At 42.1% G+C, this 24,321-nt stretch overlaps 2 protein-coding genes across 6 annotated transcripts in view; both read left to right on the top strand.

Moving 5' to 3' along the window:
• Nucleotides 1-332: 332 nt before the first annotated feature.
• STING1 (stimulator of interferon response cGAMP interactor 1) lies at nucleotides 333-18,949 on the top strand. 5 transcript variants are annotated; one of them, XM_069104337.1, is made up of 10 exons: nucleotides 333-362; nucleotides 8,291-8,375; nucleotides 8,589-8,663; nucleotides 9,131-9,357; nucleotides 10,474-10,657; nucleotides 10,994-11,102; nucleotides 12,460-12,698; nucleotides 13,240-13,426; nucleotides 14,919-15,101; nucleotides 15,651-18,467. In XM_069104337.1, the coding sequence occupies exons 4-10, from the start codon at nucleotides 9,131-9,133 to the stop codon at nucleotides 15,731-15,733; spliced, it is 1,212 nt and encodes a 403-aa protein (XP_068960438.1). In that variant the 5' UTR covers nucleotides 333-362; nucleotides 8,291-8,375; nucleotides 8,589-8,663; the 3' UTR covers nucleotides 15,734-18,467. The 5 variants fall into 5 exon arrangements, 4 of the variants coding, with proteins under 4 accessions (XP_068960438.1, XP_068960441.1, XP_068960439.1 ...); XR_011171624.1 differs by lacking the exon at nucleotides 333-362 and adding an exon at nucleotides 18,509-18,949 and having other exon boundaries at nucleotides 8,071-8,663; nucleotides 15,651-15,705; nucleotides 15,991-16,081; XM_069104340.1 differs by lacking the exon at nucleotides 333-362 and adding an exon at nucleotides 18,509-18,949 and having other exon boundaries at nucleotides 8,071-8,663; nucleotides 15,651-15,705.
• Nucleotides 9,927-24,321, top strand: part of SPATA24 (spermatogenesis associated 24) — a 96,726-nt gene continuing 82,331 nt past the window's right edge. The window contains exon 1 of the mRNA XM_069104346.1: nucleotides 9,927-9,936. The gene's annotated coding sequence lies outside the window, so the exon portion shown is untranslated. The remainder of the gene's footprint in view (nucleotides 9,937-24,321) is intronic.

Here is a 24,321-nt window from a genome sequence, read left to right as displayed (position 1 = left end):
GTACCAGAGGTCTCTGAATTGCCCATTTTGATGGACTTTTCTCAGCCCTCATCCTTCTTGACCTCTTTGCAGCATTTGACACTGTTGACCACCCTCTCCTCCTAGATGTAATATAAATGATTTGAACTAAAAGACCTCTAAGGTCCCTGATGAGCCTAATAATCCTAGTAGGTTGACTTGGAAGTCTGCATTCTCAGTACTAATGACCTTAGAACTAGATTCCTGCTGTGCTGTGCTAGAGTTGTGGGCTGAACTACCCATGGTTGGGGGATTAACACTTTTATTTTCAGTTCCCTTTTTGCCTCTTATTTAAGACAGTTTGTTTAGTGTATGAAAGTATTGCATGAAGTATTGCTGGAAAGGTAGGTTGGAGAAAGACTATGGAGGGCCTTTGGTGCCATACTGAATATTTTGTATTTAATCTCAAAGAGTCACTGAAGAATTTTGAGCAGGGGAATGATATGATCAGATTTGTGTTTTAGGAAGGTTGTTTTGGCTGCTGTGTGGAGGATGAATTGCTTAGAGAGACTGGAAGGGGGAAGACTAATTAGGAAGCTGTCTCAATAGTTTGGGCTAGAGGTGATGAGGTCCTGAACCAGGGTGGCAGTTGTATGAATGGAGGTGAGGGAACATATGTCTTAAAGATTGTGAATCAAACAAGATAATATATGTAAAGTCCTTTGTCAACTTTAAAGTGATAGATAAATATCAGTTGTTACAATAATAGCAACTATTATTATTGTTTTGGAAGTAGAGTTGGCTTGACTTGGAAATTAATTCATTTTGGAAACTGAAGGAGAAATAAAAGGCAAGGATGATGCTGAGGGTACAAACTTGGTGAGGGCATGGGGGTGCTTTCAATAGAAATCCAAAAGTCTGGAGGAATGGCAGGTTTAGAAGACATAAGGGGTTCTGTTTTGCAAATGTTGCCTTTTAGAAGCTGATGAGACATCCAGAAGATGACCAGGTGTAGTTAGTTAGTGTGGAATGGAATTCAGGGGAGAGATTAAAGCTGAAAATCTGGATTTGGGGGGGTCATCTGCATTAGGGCAATAATTGAACACAAGGGAACCGGTGAGATCACCAAGTTCAAGAGAGTGAGTAGAGAAACAAGGGGGAAGTCCCAGCAGAGCCTTGGAGGACAACTTAAGATTTAGGGGCAAGGTAGAAAAATAAAGCAAGAAAATGCAATGCTGAGGAAGCCAAGAGGCAGCTATGTGGTACAGTGGATAGAGTATTGGTCCCAAAGTCAGGAAGACCTAACTTCAAATCTAATCTCAGATACTTCCTAGCTGAGTGATCCTGGGTAGGTCACTTAACCTCTGACTTTTTCAGTTTCCTCAGCTGTAAAGTGGGGCTAACACTACCTCCCAAGGTTGTTGTGAAGATCAAATGAGATAATATTTGTAAAGCATTTGGCATAGTACCTGGCACATAATAAATGTTTGTTCCCTCCCAAGAGAGGTAAGAGTGCTATATCAAGAGCTACAGAGAAATCAAGGAGAATCAAAATTGAGCAAATGCCAACAGATTTAACCTGGGGAGATCTGATATGCTGTGGGAAAATTCAAAGAGGGGGGAAGGATAGTTTCAGTTCAGGAGAATCAAGACTGATGTTGGTAAAATCCTGCTGGGGCTCCCTCCTTCTTAAGTGAGACAGAAGCCCCAGGTGGAGCCTATGACCCCATGTCTAGAAAAAAAATGCTTGAAATACTAGCTACACCAATCTGGTGGGGGGAGGGAGCAATTAACAGGTTTATTTTCTTTACCCCCCCCAAGATTAAAAAAATTTTTTTAACATTTTTTTAAAGTTTCAGGTTATAAATTCTGTCCCTTCATCCCTGAGATAGTAAACAATAAGATATAGGTTATACATATGCAGTTATGTAAAACATTTCCATATTAGTTGTTATGTACAAGAATAGAATAAAAGAAAAAAAAGAGAATAATAATATATTTCATCCTGTTGTATTCAAATAATATCAGTTCTTTCTCTGGAGTCAGATAGTATTCTTCATCATTAATCCTATGGAACAGTCTTAGATCATTGTATTGCTAAGAATAGCTAAGTAATTTACAATTCTTCATCAAACAATATTAGTATGACTGTACGACATTCTCCTGCTGCTTTTTACCTTACTATGCATCAATTCATATAAGTCTTTCCAGGTTTTTTCTGAAATCATCCTGCTTGTCATTTCTTATAGCACAGTAATATTCCATTATAGTCATATACCGAATTTTGTTTAGCCATTCCCCAATTGATGGGTATTGCTTCAATTTCCAATTCTTAGGCACCACAAAAAGAGCTGTCATGATTATTTTTGTACAAATAAGTCCCCTCCCCCATTTAAAAAAATCTCTTTGGGATACAGGCCTAGCAGTGGTATTGTTGGATCAGTTTTATAGCCCTTTGGGCATAGTTCCAAATTGCTCTCCAGAGTGGGTGAATCAGTTCACAACTCCACCAATAGCACTTAAGTGCCCCAGTTATCCCACATCCCCTTCAACATTTATCATTTTCCTTTTTTGTCATATTAGCCGATCTGACAGGTGTGAGGTGATACCTCAGAGTTGTTTTAATTTGCATTTCTTTCATATGATTATAGATAGCTTTGCTTTTTTTGAAAACTGCCTGTTCATATCCTTTGACCATTTATCAATTGGGGAATAACTTGTATTTCTACAAATTTGACTCAGTTCTCTACATATTTGAAAAATGAGGCCTCTATCAGAGATATTTGTTGCAAAAAATTTCCCCCAGTTTTCTGCTTTCCTTATAATTTTGGTTGCTTTGTCTTTGTGCAAAAGCTTTTTAATTTTATATATAACCAAAATGATCTGTTTTATATTTTGCAATGCTCTCTGTATCTTCTTTGGTCCTACATTCTTCACCCATCCATAAATCTGACAGATAAATTATTCCATGCTCTCTTAACTTGCTTATTTTATTATCACACTTTGTGTGTAAATCATATACCCATTTTGACATTATCTTGGTATATGGTGTGAGATGTTGGTCTATACCAACTGGTTTTATACCTTGTTTTCCAGTTTTGCTAGCAGTTTTTGTCATATAATTACTTTTTGTTCCAAAAGCTTGGATCTTTGGGTTTATCATATACTAGATTACTATGGTCATTTACCATAATGTAATTTATATCTAATCTATTCCACTGATCCACTAGTCTTTTTCTTAGCCAGTACTGGATTGTTTTGATAATTACTACTTTATAGTATAGTTTAAGATCTGGTATGGCTAGACTACCTTCTTTCACATTTTTTTTTCATGGATTCCCTTGATAGCCTTGAGCTCTTGTTCTTCTAGGTGAATTTTATTATTTTTCTAGCTCTATAAAATAATTTTTGATAGTTTGGTTGGGGGGTGGCCAGGTAGCACAGTGAGTAAGAGCACCGGCCCCAGAGTCGAGATGACCTGGGATGCTCAGACACTTAGCACCCACCCAGAAACACCTGGCCGTGTAACCTTGAGCAAGTTGCTTAACCCCAATTGCTTAGGGGCAGCCAGGTGACTCAGTGAGTAAGAGCATGGGCCTCAGAGTCAGGATGACCTGGGATCGAATCTGGGCTCAGATACTTAGCACCACACCCAGAAATAACTGGCCATGTAACCTTGAGCAAGTTATTTAACCCCAATTGCTTAAAAAAAAAAGATAATTTGATTGGTATGACACTGAATAAACAGATTAGTTTAGGTAAAATTGTAATTTTTATTATGTTAGCTCAGCCTACACATGAACAATTAATATTTTTCCAGTTGTTTAGATCTGATTTTATTTGTGTGAAAAGTGTTTTATAGTTGTGTTTATATAGTTCCTAGGTTTGTTTTGGCAGGCAGATTCCCAAGTATTTTATATTGTCTACAATTATTTTAATTGGCATTTTTTTTTCTATCTCTCATTGCTAGACTTTGTTGTTAATATATAGAAGTGCTGATGATTTATGTGGATTTATTTTGTATCCTGCAACTTTACTAAAATTGTTAATAATTTCAAGGAGTTTTTCAGTTCCTCTGGGATTTTCTAAGTGTAGTGTAATATATAGTGATAATTTTGTTTCCTCGTTGCCTATTCTAATTCCTTTCATTTCTTTTTCTTTTCTTATTGCGATAGCTAACATTTCTAGTATGATATTAAATAATAGAGGTAATAATGGGCATCCTTGCTTCACGTTTGATTGTACTGGAAAGACTTCTAACTTATTTCCACTATAGATAATGCTTGCTGATGGTTTTAGATAAATATTACTTATCATTTTGAGGTAAGCTTCATTTATTCTAGTATTCTCTAGTGTTTTTAATAGGAATGGGTGCTGTATTTTTTCAAAAGCTTTTTTGGTTTTGTTATTTATATGGTCAATTCTGATGATAGTTTTCCTAATATTGAACCAGTCCTGCATTTCTGGTATAAATACCACCTGGTCACAGAGTATGATCCTTGTGATATATTGCTGTAACCTCTTTGCTAGTATTTTATTTAAAAATTTTGCATCGATATTCATTAAGGAAAATGTTCTATAATTTTTCCTTTATATATTTTGGCTCTTCCTGGTTTGGGCATCAGCACCATTTGTGTCATAAAAGGAATTTAGTAGTACTCCATCCCTAGTTTAATAGTTTAATAGTTTAATAGTATTAGGATTAATTGTTCTTTAAATGTTTGGTAGAATTTGCTAGGACCAGATGAATGCATCTTGTCCTGGGGATTTTTTCTTAGGAAGTTCATTGATGGCTTGTTCAATTTCTTTCTCTGATGTTGGGTTAAGTATTTATTTCTTCTGTTTATGTGGGTAATTTATATTTTTGTAGATATTCTTGTGTTTCATTTAGATTGTCAAATTTATTGGCATATAATTGGGCAAAATAGCTCCTAACAACTAACAATTGTCTTAATTTCCTCTTCGCTGGTGGTGAATTCACCCCTTTCATTTTTGATACTAGTAATTAGTTTTTCTTTTTTCCTTTTTTAATCAAATTAATCAATTGTTTATCTATTTTATTATTTTTTTCATAAAACCAGCTTCTAGTTTTATTTATTAGTTCAGTGGTTTTCTTACTTTCAGTTTTCTTAATTTCACCTTTGATTTTCAGGATTTTTAATTTGTTCTTTTCCTAGTTTTTTGAGTTGCATACCCAATTCATTGATCTGCTTTTTCTCCATTTTACTGATGCAAGCCATTAGAGATATAAATTTTCTCCTAAGTATTGCTTTGGTGACATCTCATAAATTTTGGTATGTTGTCTTGTTGCAATTTTATTTAATAAAGTCATCAATTGTATCTATGATTTGTTCTTGGACCTACTTGGTTTTTAGGATTAGATTATTTAATTTCTGATTAATTTTTAATCTCTTTCCATTATCCATTATTGATTGTAATTTTTATTGCATTATGATCTGGAAAGGATGTATTTGCTATTTCTGCTTTTCTGCATTTGGTTGTGAGGTTTTTAAGTCATAATAAAGGGTTAGTTTTTGTGTAGATGTCATGTACTGCTAAGAAAAAGATATATTCCTTTCTATTCCCATGTAATTTTCTTCAGAGATCTATCATATCTAACTTTTCCAGCATTTTGTTTACCTTCTTAACTTCTTTCATGTTTATTTTTTTGGTTAGATTTATCTAGTTCTGAGAGGAGAAAGTTGAGGTTTCCCATTGGTGTAGCTTTATTATCTATTTCCTCCTATAACTCATTCAACTTTTCCTTCAACAATTTAAATGCTATACCATTTGGTACATATATATTTAGTATTGATATGACTTCATTGTCTCTGGTATCTTTCAGCAAGATATAGTTCCCTTCTTTATATCCTTTAATTAGATCTATTTTTGCTTTTGCTTTGTCTGAGATCATGAGTGCTAGCTCTGCTGTCTTTGCTTTAGCTGAAGCACGATAAGTTCTGCTCCAGCCACCTACTTTTACCCTGTATGTATCTCTCTTCTTCAAATGTATTTCTTATAAAGAACATGTGTAGGATTCTGGTTTTTAATCTATTCTGCTATCTGCTTCCATTTTATGGGTGAGTTTATCTCATTCACATTTATACTTATGATAATTAACTGTGTATTTCCTTCCATGGCATTTTTTGTTTATACCTCTCTCTCTCTTACCCCTCACCCTTTCCTTCCTCACAAGTGCTTCGCTTCTGATCATCACTTTCCCCCACTATACCCTCTCTTTTATCAGTCTCCCCTTCCCCTTATATTATCCCATTCCTTTTCACTTCCTTATAGAGTAAGATAGATTTCTATATCCAACTGAGTTTGCTTGTTATTCCCTCTTTGAGGCAATTTTAATGAAAGTCGGGTTTAAGCTTTGCCTGCCACTCCCTCCTCATTTTTTCCTCTATTTTATTCTTTCATGCCTCTTTTATGTGACATAATTTACCCCCATTCAATCTCCCCCTCCTTCTTCTCCCAGTGCAATTTTTCTTTCTCACCCCTTTATTTTGTTTTTGGGGTATCATCCCATCAAAGTCACCTTATATCCACATACTCTATCTATATATACTCCTTTCAATTGATTTTATAGTAATAAAATTGTTAAGAATTACAAATATCATTTCACTATATAGAAATATAAACAGTTTAACCTCATTGAAATTTTTTTTTTGCAGGGGGGAAGGCAGGGCTATTGGGGTTAAGTGACTTGCCCAAGGTCACATGGCTAGTAAGTGCTAAGTGTCTGGGGTTGGATTTGAACTCAGGTCCTCCTGTCTCCAGGGCCAGTGCTCTACTCATTTCGCCACCTAGCCGCCCTCCTCATTGAATTTCTTATGTTTTCTCTTTCTTGGTTTTTTTTTTTTTTTCCATTAAGTCTTGTATTTTCTTTTGGGATCCCTTTTAAGCAATGATCAGTTGATTCTTTCAATTTCTGTTTTGCCCTCTGCTTCTAATATATTGAGGAGTTTTCTTTGATAATTTCTTTTTTTTTCTTTCTTTTTAATCAAATGCTTTATTAACTTCTAGTTTATATCATTCATTTCCGCAAGATTTTGAGTTACACATTTTCTCCCCAGTTTTCCCCTACCCACCACCCCTAAATAGTGATCCCACTGGATATCCCCTCCTTCAATCTTCTCTCTCCCATATCTTCACCCATATCCCCTCCAACTTTCCAGGAGGGCACGGTACATCTCTATGCCCCAGTGCCTGTATACTTTGATAATTTCTTGAAAGATATTGTCCAGGTTTGTTTGTTTAATCATGGTTTTCATGTTGTCCAATAACTCTTATCTCATTTCTCCTGGACCTATTTTCTAGGTCACTTTTTTTTTCCAACGAGAAATTCCACATTTTCTTCTATATTTTTACTTTTTAAATTTTGTTTTATTGTAGTTTGATGTCTCATAGAGTCATTAGTTTCCACTTGATTGATTCTAATTTTTAAGGAATTACTTTCTTCAGTGAGCTGTAGTACTTCCTTTTCCATTTGGTCAATTCTATTTTTTAGGGAGTTATTTTCCTTGGTAAATTTTTGTATATCTTTTCTCATGCTATTGACTCTTTTTTTCCATAATTCTCTCGAATTATTTTCATTTCTTTTCCCAATTTTTCTTCAATTTCTCTAATATGCTTTTAAAAATAATTTTAAAACTATTCCAGGAATATTTTTGTCTGAGACCAAAATACATTTTTCTTTGAGGCTTCACATGTAGCCATTTTGTGACACTATTGTCCTCAAGCTCTTTTTTTTTTTTTTGCTCATTTTTTTTTGGTCTTTCTTTTTTGTGACTTGGTGTTTTATTTGAGAATTGGACTCTGGTCCTGCACTGTCCCAAGCTTTTTGTGCTGGGACTCTGGGTCTTACTGCTGCCTTCATTGGGTTTCAGGTCTTAGGTGCTTGGTTTCTCTGGAGGGTAAGCTTCCCTTTTGGCTTATACTGTAGGGCTTTCCCATTGGTCTCCTCAGGTGTGGGGTTTAGCTCCTGGCCTGCTCCAGGGGTGGGGCCTTGCCTTCTGAGTTGTCATGGTACCAGAGTCTTTCTGGTGGCTGGTCCTGGAGGAGGGATCTTGTTACTGGTCTGCTCCTCCCAGGGGTAGGGCCCTATTACTGGGTTGCTATGGAAACAAGTAGTAGATTTGTAGTAGAAACAACTGGTAGACCCCAGGGTTAGGGGTGTCACTGTTGGTCAGCCCCAAAGTGGGGCTTTACTACTGGTCAGCAAGAGGGTCAAACCTTTGCTGGTGGTTTCTGCTGGGGTAGGGTCTCTGCAATGGGGTGTTATTACACTACACAGAATGCTCACATGCCTAGGGGGCTGCATTTGCAGGAGGGTGGAGCCTCACAGTGGATTGCCCCAGGCTTGGAGCCTTGCTGCAGGTCCCCTGCTGTGACAGACCTTTCCTCCTGTGCTGGTAAGCTGCTTCCCTGCTCCTAGACCAATTCTAAGGTGGTTTTCTAATTGTTTCAAGGGGAATTTGGGAGGGCTTCAGAGGGTTCCTTCCTCATTCTATCGTCTTGGCACTGGAAGTCCCAACACGTTTATTTTCAGTTGTTTTCCAGGAAGACTTTCCATAATTATGACTAAGTCCTTACCCCTAAGTAAGTTTCTGAGATTTCTTTGCCAGATTTCTGAGCAGAGTAGTAGGGCAGAGGAAGCAGCCTAGGAATTCCAGAAGCCTTTGAGCCACAAAGACAAGAAGGTGAGTGGACATGGACCTCTCCCCACAATTCCATGCCCCCTAGACCCCAATCCTCAGTCTGTAGCTCTCTGTGAAACTCAACTCATTCCCCTACTGAAGCGGGAACAATGTATACAGTTTCCAAGGCTCTGCTTGCTTCCTGAAGAGGGAAGGAATGTGGGTGAGGCTGGGCAGGGATGTAAGTAGAAGGGTAAGGGGTAGATTATTTACCTGGCTAACTAAAGGGTTAGAGAGGAGAGTGTCAGTAACACATCTGTGTACATCTAACTGTGTATCTTCAGGTATATTCCTGTTCTGTGATCTATGGAGACGAGAACATGTGGGGGGGCCCTCTGAAGGGATGAGGCAGAGGAGGGCAGAGATGAGATCTCATTCCTGTCTGCTCCTTTATTCCAAGGTGTGGTCTTTCTCAAAGAGGGGAAGTTGGGAGCCTCCGGCCATATCAGTGAGTCTCTTTGTGCCCACAGATGCAGAGGCCCCTTCTCCACCCCGCCATCCCCCAGCCCCGAGGCCAAGGGGCTCAGAAGGCAGCCTTTGTCCTGTTGAGCCTCTGTCTGGTCATTATGTGTATCCTCGGGGAACCTGCTGCCCACACCCTCCAGTGGCTGTTGTTCTCCTTCACCTCTATGCAGGTGGGGCTGCTGCTGAAGGGGGCCTGCTGCCTCGCTGAGGAACTCAGTCATATCCAATCCAGGTAAGGTCGTAGGAAGAATAGAGCACTGGTCCTGGTATCAGGGGGAAAGCTAGGGAGCACAGAGGATAGAGTGACAGGCCTGGTATCAGGAAAACTTGATTTCCTGAGTTCAAATCTGGCCTTAGACATTTACTAGCTGTGTGACCCTGAGCAACTTAACCCTGTTTTCCTCAGTTTCCTTATCTGTCAAATGGACTAGAGAAGGAAATGATAAAACATTCCAGTATCTTTGCCAAGAAAACCCCAAATGAGATCACAAAGAGTCAGACAAGACTGAACAAGTTGGAATCAGGAAGATCCAAGTTAAATACTTCCTATGAGACCCTGGACAAGTCACTTAACTTTCATCAACCTCAATTTCCTTATCTGTAAAATGAGAATAATAATAGCACTTACCTCCCAGGGCTATTGTGAAAATTAAATGCTATATAATGCTATCTGTTATTATTATTAGGATCTTCCTTACTTCCCTCTTATCCACTAACTCTATCCTTCACCTCCAGATTCCTCCTAAACATCTCTCCTACCATTTGTCCTCCCCTTCCTTCATGACCCTTTACCTCTGCTCTGTACATGGGGTGGGATATAGTGCCTGCCCTATGGGGAGACAGCATCCTGCCCTGGTAAAGACACTTGTACCTTACATGACTCTTGTATAGAGAAAGATGTAACTTCACCCATTCACACATGTAACTACACCAAGCCTGAAAGTTCTTACTTTATCTATCTAACCTCAGTATCTCCTAGGCCCCTTCCCACTGAAAAGCAGAAAAATAAAACCCACTCTCCCCCAAACCTTGGAAAAAAAAGGGGAAGTTGAGAGAACAGCAGGCCCCAGGGACTATTCTTCTCTCTTCCTGTTCTTACTTCTCTTTCCGACACATATTTCTGCATCAGTAAATATTCCATCCATACGGCTATAAGAAGTAGGAACAGCTCCTCAGAGGTGATGACTGAGGCTCATGCTACGTGCTTGTCATGGAATCAGGGCCTAGATTCAGAGTGGTCAGGAAACCTGGGGTAGAATCTGTTAGTGCTAGTCTAGGCCATGAGCACTGCTCAGACCTCTGAGTATGTACCATCTTTACTTTCTCTTCTCTTCATGTGACCTTCCAGGTACCAGGGTAGTTACTGGCAGGCAGTACGAGCCTGTACAAGCTTCCCACTGCAGCGGGGCTCTCTGTTGCTGCTCTCAGGATATTTCTGTATCACTTTTTCTACTAAGCCAAGCCCATCACTGACCTGGAACTTTGCCTTAGTGGGTCTTTCTCAAGCACTGAGCTTCCTCCTAGGCCTCCAGGTACAAAAGACCAGGCGGGTAGATTTGGAGACAGGGGAGGCAGAAGGGTACTTGTGACCAAATCAGGAGGGAGGGAGTGGGTGTGAGTGTGTCTGACCCTTCCGTCCCCCTCCAGGGGAGCATAGGAGAGGCTACTGGGGATCTGTGGTTTTACAAAACGCCAATGAGAATTTGTTTTTTGAGCCCTCTGTTAACTCTGTGTGAAGTAGCTGGGGATGCTACATGAATGGTAGACTGAGTACCAAAAGATGCGTAAGTTCTGTTCAAGGCTGAGTGACTCTCCTGGGATGGATTCCTCTTCCCAACACTCATGAGGGTATCTGCCCTACCCTCCAGAGCTTGAGTCCAGCTGAGATCTCTGAAGTCTGTGAAAAGAGACATCTCAATGTGGCCCATGGACTGGCCTGGTCATATTATATCGGATACTTGAAGCTGATCCTTCCTGGTGAGTGGCCCTCCCCGATTTATTCTTTCCCTACCACCATCTCTAAGACCCACTAGACAATAATAAGGATTCTTTACCTGTCTAAAGTGTTTTATAGTTTCCAAAGTGCTTTCACAAATGTCATTTCATTTATTACTCACAAAATCCCTGGGAGATAGATAGGGCAGGTATTATTCCCATTTCATAGATAAAGAAATGGACCCATAGTGGTAAAGTAAATTGTCCAGGGTCCAGGTGAATCAATGATGGAGCCAAGATTCAAACCTAGGGGGAGGAGGGAAAGGGGGGAAAGATTATTTCCAAATTCCTAGGTTAAGTTCTACTGTTCCCTACTGCCTCCTAGACAAACCCTAGAGATGGTGGGAAGGGGTCTCCCTACACTGCCACATGCTGAATATGCATTCATCAGTACCACTATAGGGGAGTGAGGAACAGAAACCAATGACCAATTCTGAATCTAGGCCATAATTCCATTACAGGGGTGTAGCATGGGCCTCAGTCATTACCTCTGAGGAATTGTGCCTCATTCTTACAGCCCTATGGATGGAATATTTGCTGATGCAGAAATATGGGGGGGGAAGAGAAGAATGGGAAGAAAAGAATAGTCCTTGGGGCCTGCTGTTCTCTCCTTGACTTCCTCTTTTTTTCCAAAGTTGGGTAGGGGGGTGGTTTTTATTTTTCTTATTTTTGGTGGGAAAGGGCCTCAGGAAAGACTGAGCTTAGATAAAGTAAGAACTTTCAGACCTGGACTAGTTACATGTGTAGATGAGTGAAGTTACATCTCTCTCCATACAAGACTCATGGAAGGCACAAGTGCCTTGCTGCCAGGACAGCCTGCTATCTCCCCAGAGGGCAGGTACTATGTCCTTCTCCATGTACACATAAATATACACCCCTGCAGCTGGGTGGGTCCACTGAAGAGGTCAGGTTAAGGGGCATGGTTGTCAAAGATCTCCTGCCAGTGTTTCTCCCTCTCTCCAGGAAAAGAAACACAAGGCAGGATCTCTCCTGGTAAATCCCTAAGAACATAGGGAGGCAGTGAGGCATAAGGAAAGATTGTTGGAAGATTCTCTGGCTTCAAATCCTAGCTCTTCTATTTATTACCTTTCTGAGGTTGGTCAGGTCACTTTATCCCTCTTAGCCCCTCATCTCCAAGATGAGGCGGTTAGACCAGATGACCTCCCAGATCCCTCATAGCTCTGAACTGATCCCTGATCCTACTATAGCACACTAACTTTCTGGGCTTATGATAGGCATCAAGAAACCAGACGAGATGACCATCCCTCCACCTTTCTTACCTTTCTTTCTCTGTGGTTGTCTCCTTCCTTGAATGACTTTGCTGTTGGTCCCTACCCAGGGCTCCAGGCCCGAATCCAAGTTTATAATCAGTTCAACAAGGATGTCTTGAGGAGTCCTGAGGGCCATCGGCTTCACATCCTCATCCCTCTGGATTGCAAGGTCCCTGACAACCTGAGTCAGGCTGACCCCAACATTCGTTTCCTGCAAGAACTACCAGAGCACAGAGCTGACCGGGCAGGCGTTAAAGGCAGGGTCTATTCCAACAGCATCTATACAATCTGGGAAAATGGACAACAGGTGAGTGATAATGCCTGGTGAGGAGAGAGGGGTAGAGCAGGGAAATGCAGGGAGTTGAGGACAGGGATGGAGGCAGGAATATGGATTCTGTGTTCCTGGATCTGGCTCTGTCCATCACTGCCCTGATCAGGGTTTTCCAAAGGCTCAGTTCCAAAAACCTGAAGAATGAGCATCAGAAGCACTGTGGGTTTCAGAGTATTGAATAGTTCTGCTGAACCACAGCTTCTGCCCAGCCCAAGCAAGAATCTCAATTCTGTGGGTTGCCTCTGGAAAAACCCCCATGGTGGTAATGGGTAAGTACAACATAGGTAGCAGGCCAAGTGCCAACTGAAGTCAAGAGCAAAGACGGGTTATAGTCAGTACCCAGCCTGGCTTCCTGGCAGAGCAGAAATAAATTGATGAAGACTGTCATGCCTCAGAAGCCTGTGTTTGCCAGCTAAGGTGGGTAGATCCATAGGCCACAGCCCCTCAGGTCAGAGGGCACTAATTGCCATTGCCATGTAATGGGAGACCACCCAACCTTCCTTTCTACCCTTACTAGGCAGAAGTCTGTGTCCTCGAGTTTGCTACCCCACTGCAGACCCTGTTTGCCATGTCTCAGGATGAACGGGCTGGCTTTAGCCGGAAGGACCGCCTGGAGCAAGCCAAACTTTTCTGCCGGACACTGGAAGACATCTTTGAGGATGCCCCTGAGGCCCGTGACTGCTGTCGCCTCATTGTGTACCAGGGTGAGGGGGCAGGGTCAATGTAGGCCCTGGGCCAGGGTGGACTTTTATAGCTGAGCTCCTAAATTAAGAAGCAGGAGGCTATGATACTTGCTTTTTTATCATGGACAAGTTTTAGACCTCCATTTCGCTTTTATTTTTATTTTTTGGTCTTTTGGGAGGGGGGAAGGCAGGGCAATTGGGGTTAAGTGACTTTGCCCAAGGTCACACAGCCAGTAAGTGTTAAGTGTCTGAGGTTGAATTTGAACTCAGATCCTCCTGATTCCAGGGCTAGTGCTCTATTTACTGAGTCACCTAGCTGTCCTTAAACCTCCATTTCATCTGGAAAATAGAGATAATTAAAGGAATGAAAAGACTTATACTACTTCCATCACAGAGTTGTTGGAAGGAAAATTCTTTGATGTGCTCTAAAAATGAATTCTTAGCAGTTGCCAAGGAGCACTGGGTCTGAAGTTAGGAAGACTTGGAATTCAAATCTGGCCTCTGACACTTATTAGCTATATGACCCTGGGTCTAAGCCACTTAACCTGTTTGCTTCAGTTTCCTGATCAGTAAAATTGGGATAATAATAGCATCCTCCTCCCAGGTTCAGTGCCTGGCATATAGTTGGTGCTTAATAAATGCCTGTTTCCTTCCTTCCTTGCCATTTTACAGATGAGGAAACTGAGACTGAGAAAATTTAAATGACACACCCATGGTCACGGAGCTAATATGATCAGACTTGAGATTCTAATCCAGGCCTTCTCACCCCAAGTCCAGGATCTTTCCTCTCCACCTCCCTGGCCCACATATATCTATCCTGCCTCACCCTGGAGAAAAGGGCCACAGCTCAGGCTTCCCCAAGAACCTGGGACATTGCCCTCCACGGAATTTCAACCTGGGCTTAGAAAAGCGGGGAGGAAGTGTTCCCAGGATGTCAGAAGGCCCTGGTTCTTTTAGTCTTGATTCTACCATGAATTTTTGTGGGACTTTGGGAGACTCGGTCTGATTCGGGGTTCAGTGTTCCCACTTGAAACATTGTGGAGTCGGACTCGATTTTCAGGTCTCTCCCAGCACCACCATTCAATGATTATGTGATTCTATGGCTCTAGGGGCCCCTGCTCCATATTTCCTGGATGCTTTAGGGGTGGGTAGAGCCCCCAACCTCCAGGATATAAGAAGAGGCACTCTCAGGGGCAGCCAGGTAGCACAGCGAGTAAGAGCACCAGCTCCAGTGTTAGGATGACCTGGGGATCGAATCCGGGCTCAGACACTTAGCACCCACCCAGAAACATCTGGCCGTGTAACCTTGAGCAAGTTACTTAACCCTGACTGCTTTAAAAAAAAAAGAAGACGAGGCACTCTCCTGGTGTCCCAAGAGTCAATGGTGTGTGCACCATTACTCGTGCATCCAGTGAGGCTGCCTGCATGATACAAATGTTCCCATGTCCTTAGCACATAGTAGGTGATTAACAAGTACTTGTTCATTGAGCTTTTGTTTGATTTCACTCTCCAGAGCCGGAGGATGGAGCTCTAAGCAACTTCTCTTTGTCTAAGGAGATTCTTCGTCACCTTCGGCAGGCACAGCAAGAAGAGTTTGTTGTGCAGCCTGAGAGGGCCCTGGGTGTGGCCCCCTCCTCCACCTTGTTCGAGGAACCTGAGCTCCTCATCAGTGGCTCGGACCAGCCACTCTCCCTCCGTACTGATGGTTTCTAAGCAATGACCTCCCCTTCTTATAACTTGGAGTTGACTCAGCCCCCATACCCAAGAAACCCTGGCCCTGGTCCTCTGGTTAGCGCACCACTCCAGGCCAGACATCTGCATCTGCTGGATGCCTGGCAATCCTGCTGACCCTTCTGACCTTACACTGAGAACAGTTTGGGACAGAAAATACTGTTCATCCTCCCCGTCCCTGACTCTGGGACCTGGGACTGCTAGGCCTGAGCTTTACCTTTTCTGTTTCCTGGACCCTTTTGGCCTATGAACCCCATTTCAGAATGCATAAAATAAAACACGTGAGATTAAAAAGGAAACCTATTATATTGAAATATGATTTTCAAAATGTTTTAAAAATCAAATCCTTAGATTAAGAAGCCCTGTCCTAGAGGGTTTGTCAGGCAAGCATCCTCTCTCTTTTCCATTGCTGCCTTAGATGAGGACTGGTACTCAGCAATACATGTCCCCAGTATTTACAAGATGCAGGACGATGTAACATGAACAGCAGAACAGTCCTTTCCTTTCTTTTCAGGAGGATCCTGCAGCTGTCTTCTAGCAGATTCCTCCAAAGGACTGTGCCTGCAGAGGTATCTTCTTGCTGTCTTATTTTTATAGTTGGACTGATATCTGACAGTGAACCTTGAGTCCCTTACCCTGCGCTGGACACTCAAAAGTGGAATGACTCAGCCAGGGTCACACAACTAATAAGCATCTGACCCAGGTCTAGAACCCAGGCCAGCTGCCTCCCAGTCTAGTGATCTCTCCATTAGTCCATAGTGAGGTGACACATGGAGCATCCTACAAGCTCCTTGATTCTATAGTCATTAGAAGCAATTTGCCAATCATCCTACTTCATTTTTTCTTCTCAAAAGCCCTGCCTTGAGGGACAGTGCATGAGGAACCCAGAAAACTTGTTTCTGTCAATAGACAAATGCAAGAAGCTATCTTCTTCTCTCTTGTCTGGTACGTGGTGGATTCCCTGCATCATAATGAATGGACTTCAGGCTGGGAGACTGGGTGTCAGAGAAGAGCATTTGACAGAGGTGTGGGGGATGGCAGTGGATTGACCCGATCCTCACCTTCCCCATCCATGCTGTATGCCCTCGCTGATCTAACATCTTTAGGGTATCCCTAAAGTCTAGACACGTAGGAAATCTCATTAACTATGCATATTTTTGAGGAAAGAAATGAATGAAATTTTCAACATTTTATTAGCATAAATGAGATTTCATAGGAAGACATGGGAGACATATAGGAAATCTCATTAATTAAATTAAATTAATCTCATTAATATGGAAAACCATCCCCAATAGCTAATGAAAGCTTTTATTACATATGAAATTTGTCATCGCTAAAATTTATGCTAATTAAATAAAATGTAGTTGAAAATTTCATTCATTTCATTTCTTGAAAATATGCATAGTTAATGAGATGTCCTTTGTGTCCAGACTTCAGGGGCACCCTGTGAAACACTGCTACTCAGTGTTCCCCCTTTAAACTCTGGGGTCAGTACTGCCGAGGTGCTTTTGTTCACATTGCTCTGCCTTTTGGAAGGCTCGTGTCTCAGGAGCTCCAGGAGGCCTTCTCTCAAGGGTAGGGGTGCATTTCCCACAGCACCTAGCACAGAGTAGTCACTCAGCATCTGCTGACAGCTCCACAGAACGGGCTTTGAGAGAGAACTTGGAGGGCACAGAAGGAAGAGACCTTTCCAAAATAATGTCTCCTAGTCTTTTCCTTTTGCCCCCTCAGCCTCTTATTCAATTCACCTGCCCCTGCTGATCATCCCTGCTGTCCCCTCCTAGGTTCAGAGCTTCCTCTACTTCTCCCGGCAGGGGACTTCTCCCTATTCCCACCTATAACAGGGCTTTCTTTTCCTTTTCTGGGGGGATTGCTTTTATATAATGGGTTTGTATGTTCTAAGGGAGAGGGTCAAAGGCTGGCACTCTTAGACTCCTGGCAAAGGTCTTGTGTGTTTGTGTGCAGTTGTTCCTTAAACCATACCCAACAGGACACAAAGTGACAATAGTCAAACTCCTCTAATCTCCCCTTTGCTGAAAAGGGAAGGCTAGTGGTCAACCCTGGCTTCCTACATCTACCTCTGGAGCCTCTTGATGTCTGGGGATTTTTAAGGGTTTATACTCACAGGGGTGGGGAACCTTCAGTTTCCTTGGGTGCAGCCTTTTGAATGAGTCCAAGTTTTACAGAACAAATCTTTTTATTAAGGGGATTTGTTCTATGAAGTTTGAATTCCATCAAAATTGAGGACTTGAGGACCCAGAGAGCCACATATGACCTCAAGACCACAGGTTTCTCACCCCTAGTTTAGAGGTCTGTTTTGTATATAAAAGGATAGCTGAATAGAAAGTATTGACTCTAAGAGGATGGAGAAGAGAGAGGAATGGATATTTTCCTTTGTCAAAATATTTTGGCGATACTGTATTTCACTGCATAATCATCACAGATTTTATGCCAAATTTTTTTGCAAAGAAGTGGGGTGCCACCATTGTGTGAAACTTTTTTTTAATTGTGCCAGTATTACCATATCGCATGACTTACTCGTGGCATTTTTGCCTGCCCTCCCACTCCCTTTGCTCCTATGGTAATTCATTATGGGATTGAGTGACAAATATCGTTAGTCCTGTAGTGCTCTAAACAAACCACACAAGTTGGCTTTCAGAAATATACTGACAATGCACTTGTGCTGGGAATTCTAGGCTCACAGCTCACAATCACAAGAGATGAATGCATATCCATATGCCACTGGTGAATGCATTGCTGCTCTGTTTACCTTTTAAGTAGCATGACAAACAGAATTATACCATGTGACAATTACACAATGAAAGGTTATAAAGCAATTTTGAGACTGATAAAACAGGGTGCAATGATTATGTGGTGGCAGCGATTATGTGGTGAAACTCTTTTTCCAGAGCTAAGGCCTAACAATCAGGCTGTGCCCTGAGCTTGGAATAACAATAATCCTTTGCATTAAGGATGATATCACCCTCTGACAAAGTGTATTGCTTAGACCAGCACCAGGATTTAGCTCCCCCTATTTCCCATGGCCATACATCACATATTCATAATCTCTGTTCTGGTCACAGAACTCTGGTTCTATACCCTGCAGGGTGGGTGTGACCCTCAAGACTTGAGACAATACTGTTCCCACAGGGCCCATGGGAACTCAAGATCTAAAAATAATTATGTCATGGTCCAGCTTAGGATGTATGTAAGAACTGTCTGTAGTTCAACATGTTAAGCCCTCCTTCTTAGGAGGGGGGCTTCCATATGCATATGTTATTCTCCTCACTCTGAAATTAATTAAACTTCTGTTTGTCTCTTGACTCTCCTATCTCTAGCCTGTTTTCTTTGTTTTGCTCTGGCAACCCACAGGTTATAGGACTGTTCCAATCCGGTTGGACATCTTCCATTCATGGTTCAAGGTTAAAGACAGCTATCAATGTGAGCTCTAATAGAGGTTGAGGGTGGGTTTGAGTGAGGGGAAGTGAGGAGCCAGCATTCCTGGGTTCCCCACCTCATGTCCAATTTTGCTAGCTGGTGACCCCAACAGAATCACTTCCTTCCATAGGGTCTGGGAAAGGTAGGACTTAAATGGGCATCAGGAAATGAAAAAGGGTCCTGGAGGGGTCATTTTTCTAGGTGGACTTTACTGACCATAATGTGGGGGCAAAGGAGACTAGAAGAGGAGGGAAAGTTGGGGAAGGAAGATTAGAGAAAAGTAAGCAAAGGGAAAAGGTTCAGAGGCCTGGGGATGACAGGATGGGGCAGAGGAATGGGGTTCTAGGTCTATGGAGTAGTGGGTGGGACAAGGATGGAACGATTAGAAGTACACAAACTGCAGCATGTTTCCAGGGGGACCCCTAACTCGGCATTTATTTTTCTAGTCCCAGAAAGGAGACCCCTGAAAAATCATCAGCTCAGGCAAGAAATCCATCTTGTTCATTCTCTTTTGGTCTTGAAGTGCAGATCCTCTATTCCCTTTCCTATTAGATTTTCGTCCAACTATTTACTCTTTTTTGGTGGTAAGGAGAAATCTCCAGATTTGCTCTTCATAGATATGTAAGCTCCGGGATGCTGGAATGGGTGCAGAGGCTGGTAGCAGCAGGCCAAGGCTGGGCTTCCTTGTAGCTCTCTTGGGACCCATTTCCAAGTTGGGAGCGCAGTGCCTGCCAATGGGTGAGATGAATGCCACCTTCTTGTTTCAGGGATTGAGGCTCCTGAGGGAGAGTAACCTGGACCTTTCGCAAATCAGGACCAAAGTGGACAACCATGATAATGCAGATGGCCAATAAGACAAAAAGGGCTACAATGACAGCAAGCAGAGGCAGCCCATCCCCTTTTGATCCACTCTGCTGTCCTCCCAGCGTGCCCAAACAACTTGGGGGATATTGCACAATCGAGCTATTCATCACTGGTGAAGACAGAGGCACGAAGGCAACCTGGGAATGGAGAAGTCAAAAACAGAGAGAAAGAGGCAAAAAAGGAGAAGATGCAAGAAGGAAAAGAAAGGGCAAAGACCTTGACCAAGAACAGAGAGGAAGAGAGCAAGGTGAAAACACCAGAGAAAGTCATGCAAAGAGGGAAACAGAGACAGAGAGAAAAACTTTGTTATAGCCTTGAAAATGAGTATCAGCTCACTAAAACCCACTCTCTGCCTTCCTGCCTGCCCACTGTCCTCCTTATGTCCACATGTGTAAGAGCTGGGATTCCAACCCAGGTTTCCTGGTCTTTTTACTGTACAACCCTGTACACTTGGAAGAACTTGGGAGTTATAAAATATCTACCTCTATACCCTCCATGAGTATTGACTTTTCCACACCCTGTGTGTGCAATAGGCATCTATTTCCTAAAAAAAGGAAAAGGGAGTCTCATATTTGTCCATCAGGCTGCTTTCCTCCCACTGTTGCTATGCTGACTGTCAACAGGGGAGGTGGGAGAAGAGGCAGAAGAAAACTGTCCTTGTTCTGTAAAGGAAAGGAAAAGTTCCAGGAACCCATGGCTCTAGTCCTCCCAGTGCTCTGGGATGATGTGGGAAGACCAGAGTAGCAGCCTGAGATCTCCCTCGCCCCACCCCAAGTTTGAAGTTTCCTCTGGTCTCTTCAGAATGAGAGAAGGAAGAGGCTCCCTCTGCCAGAGAGGGCACAGGCTGATGAAATGACAATCCCCAGAGGAGAGTAACCCTGGGGGAGGGGGAGGGAAAGGGAGGGGGGAGGAGGGTACCTGATTATCCTGGTCTAGAAGAGAGAACATGAGAAAGTTCAAGGTGCCTCTTCAAGGTTGGGAGGCTCCTGTGAGACTAAAAGTGTGGTGGCAGTGAATTGGTCTCCCAAAGGGCTGGCTCCCCTAACCCTAAAGCTGCCACGTCTGATGAACACACATGCACACACCCACACCCTCTTCACATAAAACACACCCTCATTCTCCCGCGCTTTCACTTCCGTCAGGTTCTTTGTCACAGAGCTGTGATACCCTGAGATGTGGCTGTTTGCTTCTAGTTCTTTCTCATCCTTTATTGGTCTCTTTCTCCCTCTTCAGTCTGAAGTTCATTTACAAGACTAAAATAACTCCTTTCTCTCTGTCCCTCTCTTCCTATCTCTCCATTTCCTTCTCTATCCTTTCAGGTCCCCTTTCTCCCTCTTTTTCTTCCTGAGTTGATTACTTACCCTATCTCTGTTTCTCTATGTCCCTGTATTTGTCTCTCATTTCAGTTCCCCTCTTTGTTTCCATCTCTCTCTCTGGCCAAGTGGCAGCTATGTTGCCCAGGGGTTAGAACCCAGGGCCTGGAGTCAGGAAGACCTGAGTTCAAATATGGCCTTAGACACTTACTAGCTATGTGGACTTGTAATTTAACCTGTTTGCCTCAGTTTCATGATCTGTAAAATGGGGATAATACTACCATTGACTTCCTAGGGTTGTCATAAGGATCAGGTGAAATAATATTTGTAAAATGTTTGGCACATAGTAAGTGCTATATAAATGTTAGCTATTATTATTCCAGATGTCTTTCCTTTTGCTCTCTGCCTCTCTTGATTTCTGTATTTCTATTTTTCTTTGTCTTCATCTATAGGACCCAGTGTTCTCCCTATAGCACTCTGATCCTGGATACTAGGGCAGCCCTTACAGTCAACATCCCCAACAGATACGGATTCTCCATACCAAGGGCAGGAGACTTGTGTATTTCTGACACGTTTCACTTTCTTGGGGAGAAAAAAAAATTCCTTTTATTTTGAGTAAAATAATGAACATGTGTGCCTTTATATATCTTTATGCTTTACAGAGGGGCTTCTGTGTGTGTGTCCATTTGTTCAAGTCACAAAATGCCCATAAAGGTTTCTCTTGTCTCTGGGGAGAGTTGTTTTTCAGGAAAAGTTTTGACTCCAAAAGGACCCCTCTCCCCATCCCCCATTTCCCTTTCCACCTCCATGTCAAAACACTAAGCCTGGAGAGCTGGAAAACACCGTGGGAAAGCCCAGTTCTGAGGTGAAGACTGTTTGTCTCTCTAAAGAACTTTGCTCTCAGGAAACAGAGCCCGGCCAAACTGTCCCTCACTCAGACACCTGGAAAACTCTGCGACATCTTTCCAGCTCCACAGTACCCACATGGGCAGGGGCTAAGCTCTCTGAAAGGTTCTGAGAAACGTGGGAGGTGATTGGCGGAGTCAGCTCTGAAGTCACAATGCTACCTCCTCTTCCAAGCACCAATGAGAAAGCAGTGTCAACAGGAACAGGCCCAGCCTCTTTTCCCAACTCGATCTAACAATCATGTTATAGGAAATCTCCATCCTGCTACTTACTGAGTAGGGTCCAGGATCTCTGGCTACTACTGTTCCCCACTAGGAAAGGGCCAATAGGCAGGTTTTCCCTGGCCACTAGTCATCAATTGTGTCCCACCGCTTAACATAGGGCACTGGCCCAAACAATCAGCAAAAATGTATTAGCTATGTGCTTTGGACTTCTGTTCTGAGAGGCTGAACAGGGCGTAATTGATAGCTCACCTAAGAGTCAGGAAGATCTGTTCTGCCTTTGATACATATTGGCTTTGTGACCCTAAGCAAGTCATTTAACTTCTCATTGCCACAGGAAGCGCTAAGACTCTTTAAATTTCAGGTCAGGTACATTTGTAGAGGGAGTTTCTGGTCCAAGGGAAAAAAATATTCCAGGCACTAATGCCAGGTATTGGGATCACAAATACAATAATTAGATAGTCCCTTCCCTTAAAGAATTTACGTTGTATCAGAACAAAACCTTAATTCCTTACACTTTCAAATGGCTCCTAATCAAAATTGTGAGATACCTTAAAGGTTATGGAGTCTTGAGAAAAGGATGAAGTCCCAATCTAACCACTGACGGTAAAAGACAGCTTCTTTTACCTGAGGAGTGTACTCTTTTAGGGAAAAAGTAAATTCTTAAAAGGAGCAAGGACTAGATGCTTCCTCTCTTACTCTAACTCTGTGCCTGCATTTTTGTCTATTTCTCTTGCGGAGGATTCTCAAGCATTTCATGATTGGGAACCACTTCTTATTTTAGAAAGAAGCAAAACAGAAAGTAAAATCTGATATTAATCTTTCTTGTCTGAAGAAAATGTTGACATAGCAAAGATGGAATCAAGAATAGACCTGTTCCGCCTCTTTCTCCTTCTGCCTTTTTTCACCTGGCTGGGCTCCAGAACATCTTACATCCCCTCCTTCTCGGTTGAATGGTGTCTTCCACAGCCTAAACAGAAAGAGATCTCTTCCACTTCCCGGGCAAGGAAGGGGAAGATCTCAGTGATTCTGTTTCAGATAGGCTCTTAGGCTGTATGGGAGAAGAAGCAACCCTTCTATTCTCTCCTAACCCTCCATAGCATGACATGAATCTTGGAAAATAAGGATTAAGAAACTCTGGCCCTCCCGACCAGTAAACACATGTTTAGCAGGGTCACTCAACTTCCATTTACCTCAGTTTCTTCAACTGTAAAATTAGGATGGTAATAGCATCTACTTTGTAGGGTTGTTGTGAGTATCAAATGGCATAACTTTTGTTAAAAACAGCAGTGTCTGGCACATAGTAGGCAAAATATAAATGCCTATTCTCTCCCTCCCCTGTATTGTGAATTTTTAAAATACTTCAATAGCCATTTTAATCTCTTTTTTCTTTTTGGAGAGGTGGAGGCAGGGCAATTGGGGTTAAGTGACTTGCCCAAGGTCACAGGGCTAGTAAGTATTAAGTGTCTGAGGCTAGATTTGAACTCAGGTTCTCCTGACTCCAGGACTGGTGCTCTATTCGCTGTGCCACCTAGCCGCCCCTATTTTAATCTCATTTAAAAATATCATTGTAACTATTTCCCCTCTCCCTCCCCAAATCCTTCTCACCTTGAAAAAAAGGGAAAAAATAAAACAACCTTGTAACAAACATAGGCAAAAGAAATTCATATGACCATATCCAAAAATGAACGTCCTCTTCCATACATTGAGTCCATAACCTCTCTGTTAGGAGGTAGGTAGCATGCTCCATCATTGGTCCTTTGGAGTGAGAGTTGGTCATTGAATTTATTGGAGTTCCAAAAACTTCCAAAGTTATTTTTCTTTTCAAAGTTGCTGTTATTATATACATTGTTCTCCTAGTTCTTATTCACACTCCTTCAGTTCATACAAGTATTTTGGGTTTCTTTGTAGACTATATCTTTTTAAAACTTGGGGCATTTTATTGCTGTATATGCAGAAAACATGACTCTTCTGGACTGACAAATAGAATGCTTAGTTCAACATAGCACTGAAAACCTGTATTGACTCATAATGAATGCTCCAAATTCTTCAGGACAGATAGATAGACTGAAGATATTCTATAGAGGTGATGAGTATGGGAAGCTAGCTCCATCACATCCCTAGGCTTACTTGAACTAGAATGCCAGAATGTACTATTTCCAAGTAAATATTCTTTTTATTCTAATTTGAGTTAAAATCTCATTCCACTTCCAGCTAGAGAACTCACTCTTGTATATTCTTTGGCATATTCTAATTTGTATACCTTCTCCTATCTGATGTTTGCTTGAATAAATAGGTTTACTTTTGTGTAGCTAATTTGGAAAAGAACCAAGCTTGCAAGTGTAGACTAGAGTATACCTTCCCTCTTAAGACAAACCAGGGAAGCAACTTTCCTTCTGAACCTAGAGCTGTAGCCCTAGACCAGAGATATTTAGAGGAAATG

This window comes from Petaurus breviceps, unplaced genomic scaffold (assembly GCF_028583685.1).
Source record: "Petaurus breviceps papuanus isolate PSGF00001 unplaced genomic scaffold, PetGlider_PUasm1.0 685, whole genome shotgun sequence".
Classification (NCBI taxonomy): Eukaryota; Metazoa; Chordata; class Mammalia; order Diprotodontia; family Petauridae; genus Petaurus; species Petaurus breviceps.
The sequence above is the reverse complement of the archived record's forward strand: the minus strand, read 5'-3'. Positions and strand labels throughout refer to the sequence as shown.

Coding starts and splice junctions, on each gene's coding strand:
- STING1 (XM_069104337.1), top strand. CDS start 9,131: ATGCAGAGGCCCCTTCTCCACCCCGCCATCCCCCAGCCCCGAGGCCAA. Junction 12,699..13,239: donor TCTGGGAAAATGGACAACAG/GTGAGTGATAAT, acceptor TACCCTTACTAG/GCAGAAGTCTGTGTCCTCGA. Junction 13,427..14,918: donor TCGCCTCATTGTGTACCAGG/GTGAGGGGGCAG, acceptor TTCACTCTCCAG/AGCCGGAGGATGGAGCTCTA.